Source organism: Leguminivora glycinivorella, chromosome 24 (genome assembly GCF_023078275.1).
Source record: "Leguminivora glycinivorella isolate SPB_JAAS2020 chromosome 24, LegGlyc_1.1, whole genome shotgun sequence".
NCBI lineage: Eukaryota > Metazoa > Arthropoda > Insecta > Lepidoptera > Tortricidae > Leguminivora > Leguminivora glycinivorella.
This window is the reverse complement of record NC_062994.1, coordinates 3,101,730-3,114,122: the sequence shown is the minus strand read 5'-3', so window position 1 is coordinate 3,114,122 and position 12,393 is coordinate 3,101,730. Positions and strand designations below refer to the sequence as shown.

Below are 12,393 nucleotides of genomic sequence, written 5' to 3'. Positions count from 1 at the left end.
CATAAGGTCTACACAGGTCTACAGTTTTTCCTACTCTGGTTCACACAGGTCTACAATTTTACCACAAGGTCTACGCAGGTCTACGGCGCGATAAGCTTGTCTATCCACGGCACGAACTTCTGTATGTTAGTGTAGACCCCCGGGAGGTGTTCGCGGCCGCAGCCGATGCCCCACGAGACGAGGCCGATCAGTGTGCTGCGCCCCTCCATCTTCATCGTCAGCGGACCGCCTGAGTCGCCTTGGCAGGAATCTCTGCCACCCTGGAAGAATTGTTTTAGTTAATTAATAGGTAATTAGGTATATTTACATTACTATAATATTGGAAATTTCGTTTAACCTACGTGTCTTGAAACACTCTCAACTCTCAAGTTCCACTTTTCGAACCACTCGCTACACTCAAGGTTCAATATAAGAATCTTTCGCTGGATAAATTTAGCACTTGTGGTTTAATAACAAGTTTGCCCCCTTGCAAAATAATAGTTATTTGTTATACAGTTGTATTTTAAAGCCGAGTGTAGAATTGAAAAACGAGCAAGTGAAAGGATTCTATAGTTAATATTCTATTAATAATAGAATCCTGAACTTGGCGAATTTTTTAACACACGAGAAGTAAAATACATGTGTGTAACACAAAACTTTTATACATGTGTGTAACACAAACCCCTCACTACAGCGAGGAAAGTTCAACGCAAAAAATGCGTTTATCACAGCTTCCAGTAGTTCCACAGGTGGTAAATCATCTTTATTACTAGATTCACCTACTTTTATCAATTTTAAAGCAGTTAATTTGACTTTATTCAAGGTCAAATTACTTTACCCACTAGTGGATAAAATGCGTTTTTACCCACTGGTATTAAAGGACAAAACACGTGATTCCGAGCTAGTGATGTGAAACTATGTGTTTTACCTCTTTGTATCCGGCGCAAAGGAACACGTCATGTATGGTCTCCCGCCGGCCGGCGGCGCGGAACCAGCGCTGGCAGCGCTCGTTCGGAATCACTTCTACGTCCACTTCCTGAAAATATCAATTAAAGGTACATAAAGATAAATAATAAATAAATATTGGAGACACCTTACACATCAACTTGTACTATGGGTGCTAAGTGATGATATACATACTTAAATAGATAAATACATACTTATGTATATCCCGTGGAGAGCCCGCCCCCCTAAATTACATATTAGCAAATACATATATAACTCCGTATAGACAGATAAAGTCTAAAAAAAAACACATACCCCAGTACCATACAGAATAAGGAACGGTGGCCTAGATGGCGCTAATATTAATATTTGATATTTTAACACATATCAAGCTAAGAATACTTATGGGCCAAATTGTCAAAACTGACGTTCAAAAGTTTTAAGCCTGTGTCTTGACACAGGCTCTCTTGAGATGGCAGTCTATGCACTGTGATTACACATTTTACTTCGACAGTAACTCTCTACAATACTCGATCCTCTTTGATATTAGTTATGGACACCGTGTGTCTGTAGGATGCTCCACGGGATATATATAGAAAACACCCATGACTCAAGAACAAATATTTACAAATTACCGGGATTCGAACCCAGGACCGCTAATAATGGCAATCTATAATAACCAAGAACGATTTAATACTGGACAAAGCCCATACAAAAAAGCGTACCCCTGAAATATATGGGCCTTTTAGGCTTAAAACTAGATGTCGCTGTTTTCCAGCCTGAAAGTGTCCAAAATCATATTTTCCCCAAATGTTTTGGCATGTTTTTATTTTGACATATTTTTTTATTTTAAAATCATGATATCACGTCAATACACATTTTGAGAAAAATAAATGTGTATGTGTAGGCATCATCAGTGTAGTTATGATAGTATTTAATAGGTGGCGCTAAAAATGGAGGTAAGATTCTTAGTATGATGTTTGTAAATCCTATACAGTATGTAAACTAACGAAAACCATTTACTGTAACCCGTAAATGTCCAGGTGATACTGAGAAACTTTTACTATGGGATCAACCCCGAAATCACGAAAATATCTTCTGACAGTTTCATAGGTCGTTTTATTTTATAGTAGTATTTCCTATGGGAGAGTAAATTTTTATTTCGCGTTTTGGGTGTTGGTCCCATAGTAAAAGTTTCTCAATATCACCTGGACATTTACGGGTTACAGTAAATGGTTTTCATTAGTTTACATACTGTATAAGTAATCCTTGGTGTTAGATAGGTGCATCCGTTTAAAACCTGCACAATTCTCCTATACTGTAGGTAGAATAAATAAATAAATATTATAAGACATTCTTACACAGATTGACTGAGGCCCACGGTAAGCTCAAGAAGGCTTGTGTTTTGGGTACTCAGACAACGATATATATAATATATAAATACTTATATACATAGAAAACATCCATGACTCAGGAACAAATAAATGCCCTTACCGGGATTTGAACCCGGGACCGCGGCGCAGCAGGCAGGGTCACTACCGACTGCGCCAGACCGGTCGTCAAAAAACCTCGGTAGGCAGCTAGTATGCTCAGTGCATTAAATATCAATGAATTACCTGTAGCACTGAAGGCACGGTGCCCTGACCATGCCTCGTCCGGCCCAGCCTGCCACTGTCGCCATTAATAAAACGTTGGTAACATGGCGACCCTGACAGTATTCTTCTCCCAATCGCATATTAGACTAAATTTTAATTCACTTGAAAATTTTAATTAATAAACATTACCTGTCTGTGTGTGTGTGCTATTGTTCGTGTGGTGATGGGTTAAGAATTTCACCACCCTTGTGAGTGTCGTATAAGTCGACTGTGGGATTTTTGGTTAGATTAGGCGAGAGGCTGTCAACCTGTCACTGCAATGTCACAATTTTCTTTCAACCCCTTATTTGCCAAGAGAGAGGTGAAACTTGAGTATTTTCATGTGCTCTGCCTAGCCCTTTATGGGATACAAGCGTGATTGTAGGTAAACATTACCTGTAGCACTGAAGGCACGGTGCTCTGACCATGCCTCGTTCGGCCCCAGCCTGCCACTGTCGCCATTTTGCCGGCCAATTTGATCTGCTTCTGAGGTAGACACACCTGGAATCATGTACATGAAATAGATTAGTCATTACATTGAGGCTTTAATATCATTTTAAGGCTTTTCGAGCTGTGATTGAAATGCTAAACGATGCGATTCGAACTTTAAGATAATGTTAAGATACGTCAACGTCTATCTCTGGGTATGATATGAATCGGATATATCAGTAACAATAACACAAATGTCACTTTGATACCGGATTATCCGATCTATATTATAGTATTTAGAGCTAATATTTAACGTACAACCAATTGGAGCCCTAGGCTACTGTACAACCATGTCAAAATGACAAGCAGTAAGGGTTTTATTACAATCTGATTTATAACGTCACTATGACATGTTCTACACTGGCCTAGGGTACCTAGGGTAATTGGTCGACTGGACTTCATCTTAGCATTAACTGAAAGTTTCGAACGCGTAAAAAATGGATGACGTTTTCTGTGAGCCAACAGGCTTCTAGACTCATATCGAATTTTGGAACAATAAATGATTGTATTCTATAGAATTCGACATAAAAAACAATATTTATAGATTTTGAGTACTCAAAGTGTATTCGATGACTACGTATTTTCGATTAAGATTTATGTATATTTTTATGGTCACCGAAAACGCTGTCAGCGATGTAGTGACGTCATCGAATTCGAACCTTACTGCATGTCAAAACAATTAGTGAAAAAAGTCAGAAAATGTTGTTTTCGAATAGAATGACGTGATGCACAGATAATCTATAGATTAACATAACTGTATTGTTTTCACCTGATTACGTAAAAGTATAATTTTTGCTGTTGGTCATAATAAAATATAATGGTAATATTTTAATTGGGTTAATTGAACAGTACTTAATCATATAAGACAGGCTTTAAAAAAGGGTAAAGTAGCCTATTAACTCAAGCAATCAGAATCAGCAAGGGAGAAATCACTATTTACTGCCACATTTTTCATAAATATACACGGTGCTCCTGAGCATTGCGAGAGACTTTAAGAGCATATTCCTGATCCCATTTTTTAAGACTAGGCGAAATCTAGAATATTGACATTTTAGTCTTAAAATGGGCTCAGGAATATGCTCTTAAAGTCTCTCGCAATGCTCAGGAGCACCGTGTATATTTATTATGACCAATTGAAAAAAAAATTCTTATTGTTACTCAGTACAAAAGGCTTTTTTAACGATATTGATGCCATTATGGAGAATTAGTCTCACTGTCCTCGTTGATAGATGTCCAAAAGTACGAAATAAAAGCTTTCAAAAAGGAGGTTTTTAGAAAAAAAACCTCAAAATTCATTTTAAATGCAAGTTTTATGAATAGCATTTACTTTTTATGTGAAAATACATTCGAAAACAATAAAAAAATATATATAAAAAATTTTTTTGTAAAATTTCCTCATGTGAATTAATAAAATCTTTCCTTTAGCCTCAGAAATGCGTGGTTAAAATCTCCTGCAATGCTCACAAGCACCGTGTATAAGAGAGACTAGTTCACTTATTTATTTATTTATTTTTTTACTTACTGTACATGGAGCTCAGATAGAATAAATAGAAGATAACGAAGATTAACCGGACAATTTTGAATGGAGGCAAACTCATAATAAGCGTTTCATCTTTATTTCTAAATAATAAATAAATAGGTTGCTTACCGGTAATATATGTTGCTTGAACACAACGCCCCTATCTAGCTGGACTAACGCCACGTCATTTCTAAAATCGGCTGGCTCGTAAGACGGGTGAACCTGGAAAAATCAAAATTGTTCTTAACAAAAAACAAACACCATACCAAACAAACAAGCAAAGACCAGACCAAACAAACACCAACAAACACAACAAACAAACTTCATAATATACTGCTGACAATAACCACAACACAAAATTTACTATTAAAAAAAAACCGACATAGTGCACCAATTCAGGAACACTGCCGACTAATTCAGCTTTCTGACAAAAAAAATTGAATCTGAATCGGAAATCCGTTTAAGAGTTACGATGCCACAGACAGACACAATACACAGACAGACAGACACGTCAAGACCCCGTCGTTTTTGCGTCGGAGGTTAAAAATAGTGAACTACGGCCATCATAAATAATAGTTATTTGTTATACAAGGGTGCAAAGTTGTATTTTAACGCCGAGTGTGGAATTGAAAAACGAGCAAGTGAAAGGATTCTATAGTTGAACCACGAGCGAAGCGAGTGGTTCGAGAATAGAATCCTGAACTTGCGAGTTTTTCAATACACGAGAAGTAAAATACATTTGCACCCGAGTGTAACACAAAACTTTTCCCCTCACTATAGCGAGGAAAGTACAACGCAAAAAGCGCGTTTATCACTGTTTCCAGTAGTTCCACAGGTGGTAAATCATCGTCATCACTAGATTCACTCACTTTTATCAATTTTAAAGCAGAAAAAATGATCATATTCAAGGTCAAATTACTTTATCCACTAGTGGATAAAATGCGTTTTTACCCACTGGTATTGAAGGACAAAACACGTGTTTCCGAGCTAGTGAGGGGAAAATAAATATTATTACACAGATTGACTGAGGCCCACGTTAAGCTCAAGAAGGCTTGTGTTGTGGGTACTCAGACAACGATATATATAATATATAAATACATATACATAGAAAACATACATGACTGAGGAACAAAATATCTGTGCTCATCACACAAATAAATGCCCTTACCGGGATTCGAACCCAGGACCGCGGCGCAGCAGGCAGGGTCACTACCAACTGTGCCAGACCGGTCGTCACCATAAAAACATACACGGTCAAATTCGAACAAAGTTTAATAAGATTTATGTATGATTGTCTCATAAGATTTATTTATTTACCTCCTTCCTCTGTACGGCAAATTCCTCGTGAGAGTATCGTTCCCCGGAATCCCGGACGTCCCACTCGCCAAGTCGGACGCGTAGCTGAGAGTTCGGTGTTCTGAAAAACCAAAATAAAACATTTGAAACGTGAAAGACCAAAAAACATAATTATATTTAGGGTTCTCGGAAACGGATCCAACAATTTCAATAAAAAAAAATTGCTGCGATGTAGATGACTGTTTTTACATGCATTTTATCAGTACACTTAGCTCTTAGTTGCTTAGTTTGCATAAATAAAACATTTTAATGCGAAAGACGGATGTAAGGGTTTCGCAAAAAAATATTTCGTCTTAAGTGAGCTCCGAATTGGGTATCTGTTACTGCGCAAATCTTAAATTATTATTTTTTTACTTCAAGGTCACCATTTAATTACATATTTTGACCAAGCGCACATGAAAGGCTGTAAGGAAATTTCGGGGTGAAATGTTTCGAACTTCCTCTTTTCCGCACTTGTATCATAATTTATTTAAGATTCTAAGATCATGCCTATCTATCCTATAGTTTTAACCCATTCACGTATTAGTATGTTATTTAAGCAACATTTATTTGTAGATAGTGTTAGTTATAAGTATGTACTATTGACTGCAATAAACCAATATGAATATTCTAAAATTTCTTCCTAAGCATACAATCTAATATTACAAAAATACATACAAGTTTTTTTTTGCTAAAACTTTTAGTGTGTGTGATCTACTAAAGAATACGGATGACGACTATGATGACGGATGTTTACGTTTAGTCTGTCAATTATTTATTTATTTAAACTTTATTGTGCAATCAAAAAAACATGTACAAATGGCGGACTTACTGCCAAAAGGCATTCTCTACCAGTCAACCATTGGATTGTAGTTTGATTCGGTCGTCTAAAAAGACATATTTTTCGCTTTATCTAAATAATGAAAAGATACAAAGATATATAACATCAAAGTTCCGGAGTGGGGGCTCGTGACGACACTTTTAAGTAAAAATTGTACAGAAGTGTGACGTTCCGCGAAACTTCGAAGAACTGTACCATCGTCATTTTTCGTTTACGAAAAAAAAATGTGTGCAAAAATTTTTGATAATCTAACTGACTAAATAGGTTTTTTTAATCGTCTCGCCTAAATATCACTAACGGAAAATGTTATTTCACCTCTTGCGAGTAAAATTACGCAATTCGTTGCAAAACCTTCATTTCGCACACATAGGTACTTTACAAATTTTAACATCATACATTAGCTTAAATTATACTTCTTGTACAACCGTTACGAAACTTCGCTAATGGAGAAAGTATAGCAAATCGTATTTCACAATTCGGTAATACCATTAGCGGTGTGAAAGTGATTGCGTCGAAGGTTATGTTTTGTATTGATAAGTAATGAGTAACGATTGATTGGTGAGTGAATGGAATGAATGTTGAACGATGAATGAATGATGAAGAATCAGAATCAGAACCGATATGGAGGTTTTATTATGAATTTTCTTAAGGACGCGAATGTTTTAAGGACTTTATTGTACCTTTTGGTGTGACCCGAGACCCCGTGAAGCAAAAGTTGTGGTACGGTCCAATGCAAATCATGAGGCATGTCAAATATTAGCTCTAGATACGATATGAACAGAACAGTTTTTGTTGGAAAAAGTTTTGACGTGGTTTTGACATTGATGACTCCTTATCTACAACTTATTTATTAGCGCTGAAGTGACTGCAGATTGGGCTGGAGCTAGAGAAAGGCATCCGACAAATCATTTTCTATGACGGCTAGTTTGTGATCTTTATTTTATTTTTAGCTTTGTTTTTTATGTTTAGATTACACTATACTATAACCTAAAACTGTAACTTGTGACTTTTTGTCATGGAGGAGCGGGACTTCCTGACACAAGTATTATTAACTTTATCACCTCAACCTTATTGTCATAATGTCCACAAACTTTTAAGGATATAAAATGGTAACTACCAAAGTTATGAAGTAAATCGGAGTATATTTTTTTATCTTTATTTACAGATAATGTTTAATGTTAAAGTTAAATCATACTACAAGAAAAAAATACTGTTCAGAAATTTTGAGAGCGCGGCGAAACGCGAATAGGTGGAAAGCTACAAGGATTTTTTGATACGACTAACAAATGTGGCTTTATTGCACCAAGGGTACGAAATATTTTTCATTTTGATTTTTTTTGTGATTCCCGGTCTAGCGTGTCATCCTTTATATACAACCTTAAGACAATAAGGGTCCAACCTTCCACTGGCAGATGTATGTATTTGTGACCATCTCAAGTAAAATGTACCATATTGTCACTTACCGTAAGAATGAAATTTGCTCGTATGATAGAGCGCATTTACATATATTATATTTTAGCGACAATATTTTACCTTTTTCTTGGGTACATTTTTTTGTAGTAGGGTATTATTTGTTAATTAATTTATGAACATGTAATGTGAATATAATGAATTGTTTTTTTTTTTTGTAATTTATGATTGTAAACTGACAGTGTATGATTAATACCAATAAAAATCTATCTATCTATCTATCTACTTACGTAGCAACACAATGCGCAGCTGTGATGACCCATCGATCCGAAATAAGGGCGCCTCCACACGCCAGCTTCTTGCTCAAGAAACCCGACTTGATCAGCGCGGCTTGCCACGGGTGAGACCCGAAACCCGTGGAGTGACCGCCGACGATCCGATTGGAGCGTGTGAAGTGCTCGCCGCAACCTGAAATGTGTGAGAGGGCCTTTAGAACAGGAAAATCGGTTGAATATGAGGCGCTCTTGACTAAAAGGTTCTCTAATGAGCTATGAGAATTAAATTTTGAGCCTTTTTCAGCGGAAAGTCACGTATTTATATGTATGACCTAAGGTAGAGGAGCACCTTTTAAATGATTAGAGTTACAAATTTTACATAATTAGTAAAAGAAATATAATAGGTATAGGAAGTCAAAATTCGTTGGTATCTGAACTAAAGTTTATTGTCTCCGAAAATTTATTTAAGGTTTGTAATTTTGTGGTTCGGAGTAAAGTGTAAGTATTTTTGTGATATATTTACGTGTTTAAGTGTAAAATTTTGAATAGTTTCATTACTACTGCAATCTACACATACATTTTGCAGCTATTCGTGAAATTGTGCTTGTGCTAATAAAATTTAAACAATTTAAGAATTGTATTAATACTAATTGTATACAAGCAGATATAAATAAATCTGGAAATACAATAATTGAAATACTACACACTCAAAAGTGAAGAGACCTACTAGTTTTACTGTAGTGCATTCTATGTAACACAACATTTAAGTATTACCAAAATTAATATTTTAATTACAGATACAACACAGCAATACACAAAAAATGCTTTCTAAGGCTAGTCCAGGTGATAGATAAAATCATATTAAACATGTTTGATCAATTTTCTAATAAACTGTATAAAAAAAATCAATTAAAATAGTTAATTCAATACTCTGGAGTAGACTTGACAGAAAAGCGTGCTAAAAACAAAAATGTGCTACTTTAAAGCCTGGCGTCCACTAGGCTTGCCGAGTTGAATCTCTTTAATTCGCCTTCTGCATTTCTTATGAAACTGCGTCTATTTATTAGCAACGCGTCGAATCGAATTCACCGTTCATAGTAAAGGAGGGTTCGATTCGACACGGCTCCACTTCACCTAAGTGGACGCCAGGCTTAAACCCAACTTCAAAAAGTCTTTCAAAAGTGAACCACAGATCCAAAACCGTCAGTGCTTGTGCTTTTTGTGTGCTACAAAAATAGGTGCTGATGATTATGAAAACGCAGTGCTGAAGATAAAGCGAGAAAGAAGTGGCGAATTGACTCAAAGTGTTTTACTATAACGCAAGAATTAAATTATAGTTAAAATATTTTTCACGTTTTTAATAAATAAATGAATCAAATGCTATAAATTCTCGGTAAAATATATATAAAACACCAAATCGCTAAAATGTAAAGATATAATTAGTAGCTGGAAACCCAAAAAATTAATCCAAAATCAAAACCGGTCAGAGTTTTGTAGCTTTGTTGATAAAATATTGGTGTTACTGCTTGTAAATATGTTTCAAGAAAGACCATGTAGGTTAATTATACAGAATATTAAGATCTCTGAGAACTTGAAGATATTATTTTATCAAGCAATCATCAGCTGTATTATCCATTAAAACAATAACGACACACTTTAACAAAAAAAAAAACACTTGAGCAAACCCGCCACCAAATAAACCAAAAAAACCCAAAATCTCACCCGGATAACTAGGTCTTGTGTGCTCATTCGTCACCACCGGCACATAATCATCATCACCAAAGTCATACGGCTTCGTCGTACTTTCATGATAAGACGGTTTCACATGAAAATAGTGGTTTTGGTCCCCGTCCCACGGTTTATCCGGTTTTTGTGTCTCCCACGGTTTGGTGTCCCATTTGTCGGGTTTGGTGTCCCATTTGTCGGGTTTCTGAGTGTCCCATTTGTCTGGCCTGTGAGGTTTGCGGTGGTCTGTGTACACGATGACCGGATCGTCGAACTGATTGTTGTAGTCGATTTCGTGGGGGAATGTCCCGATGAGTTCTATTAGGTCACCTGTTAGTGTAGTGTGGTTAGTGGTGTCAGTCACTGTGGGAGCTGGCAATGTTATTGACAAGTATACATGAATGACTTATGGAGGATTACTTAAGAAGGATAGTTGAGAAAGTGTTTGCCAAGAAACATTAAAATAGGTGGCACTATAATGGAATGGTCACAATGTTTGAAAAAAAGTATCTCAATAAGCTCTTAGCTCACTTTCTATAGGAAACAAAATAAAGTAGGTACCATAATTGAAGTCGCGCAAGATGTGTGTTGTGATGATACTTGATAGTCTGTAGGTTTTTTTATTATTGTGGGATAGGGGGCAAACGAGCAGACAGGTCGCCTGATGGTAAGCGATCCCTGCCGCCCGAAACACCAGACGTATAGCGAGGCAATTTCGACTGGGGGACAAATGTATCTGATCAGTTTTTTTCCATGTTTTACAATGTTTGCATAATTAATTAGACTGATCACTGGTTACATATGGCACACGTTCTCAGTGGATACATGTGGAACTCAATTTAATAGTGTAATAAAGGAAAAAATGTATCAGTTACAATTGACCCCCAGAAGAGATTTACCCCGCATTTGTAAGGTACAACCTATTTTTATACCAATAATATTTTTTTGTACCCTAACACTAAACAAATGGCAGCGTAATCATTATCATGAATGACTTGATCTAACAACGTAACTAAGCGATTAACATGCTAAAATCACGCTAATTAAATAATTAACCTATAAATATACTCATCGGAACTTATCAGTAAACGGGTAACGTAACGTTACGTGTACGGGAAACGCGTTTGACTTATTCAAGAGCGACGCAACCGTTACGGGTCGTTATGCTAGTTTCCTGTCGTTACTATAAGTTTGACGTTGACATATGCGGTAACGTGCTGGTCATACATTTATTATTTTCTATGCATCTCACTTGCACTACTAGTATGAGTACTTGTGTCGTACTTGAACGTTACGTAACAACGTTACGTTTACAAAATCACCAAATATTCTGATAAAGATTATAAACCAAAAGGCATTTGTTACAATTCGAATGGTCCTGTCAGGATTCATGTAAACGCAGTTTTTTGGCCTGAAATACTCTCAGGTTAGTCTAATGCAAGGCTTATTTATATAGGATTTACATACTTCATACTAAGAATCATACCTCGATTAGCGCCACCTATTAAATACTATCGTAACTACACTGATGATGCCTACAAGTCTTTTTTTCAAAATGTGTATTGACGTGATGACGATTTTAAAATAAAGAAATATGCCATTTGTTCTTATAAAACATAAAAACACGCAAAAATATTCGAAAAATATGATTTTGGACACTTCCAGGCTGCGAACAGGGCCATCTAGTTTTAAGCCTAAAAGGTACGCTTGTTTGTATGGGCTTTGTCAGTCCAATTTTAAATCGTTTTTGGTTTAAAGTAAACCTTCATATGCCGTAACCAAATGATATTGCTAATGATATTGCTGCCTGAAAAATACACATACAAAGGCAATACAATTTAAACAAAGACCTCCTTGATGTATACCTCACCGAATAAATTCAATAAACCTACAATATGGTGGAAACTTATTGGAAAGCGGAACTTTTAAGAAATATTGTATTTAAACGTTTTTTTTACTAATGACTTTGCCTACCTTATGATGAATGTACTATAATAATCACATTACGTGACTACGTCGAAAATTTAACGATACACGTGCGAATAAGTAATTAGCAATGAATTTAAGACGATAATTTAATAACACTAGCAAACGAAGCCATCCAAATCAGATACCCATGCCCAAAAGCACATCTCGGACACTGGCGATCAAATATATGAAAGAGGCGCGTTCCCAGCACACATTCTCATCTCGTGTAGGTGAACGCGTTTCATGCTAGTATGAGTGAGATATGACAGGTCG

General features: G+C 36.2%; 1 protein-coding gene across 7 annotated transcripts in view; it reads right to left on the bottom strand.

Moving 5' to 3' along the window:
* LOC125238655 (serine proteinase stubble-like) overlaps window positions 1-12,393 on the bottom strand; it is a 69,484-nt gene continuing 57,091 nt past the window's right edge. For 4 of the 7 annotated variants that reach the window (XM_048146040.1, XM_048146041.1, XM_048146042.1 and 1 more), the window contains 7 exons: window positions 10,150-10,482; window positions 8,443-8,620; window positions 5,884-5,983; window positions 4,696-4,788; window positions 2,955-3,059; window positions 908-1,015; window positions 81-260 (listed from right to left, as the gene is read on the bottom strand). In XM_048146040.1, coding sequence (XP_048001997.1) covers window positions 81-260; window positions 908-1,015; window positions 2,955-3,059; window positions 4,696-4,788; window positions 5,884-5,983; window positions 8,443-8,620; window positions 10,150-10,482 — 1,097 coding nt within the window. Of the gene's footprint in view, window positions 261-907; window positions 1,016-2,954; window positions 3,060-4,695; window positions 4,789-5,883; window positions 5,984-8,442; window positions 8,621-10,149; window positions 10,483-12,393 lie in introns of all 7 variants that reach the window. The other 3 variants (XM_048146044.1, XM_048146046.1, XM_048146043.1) reach the window with 2 other exon arrangements.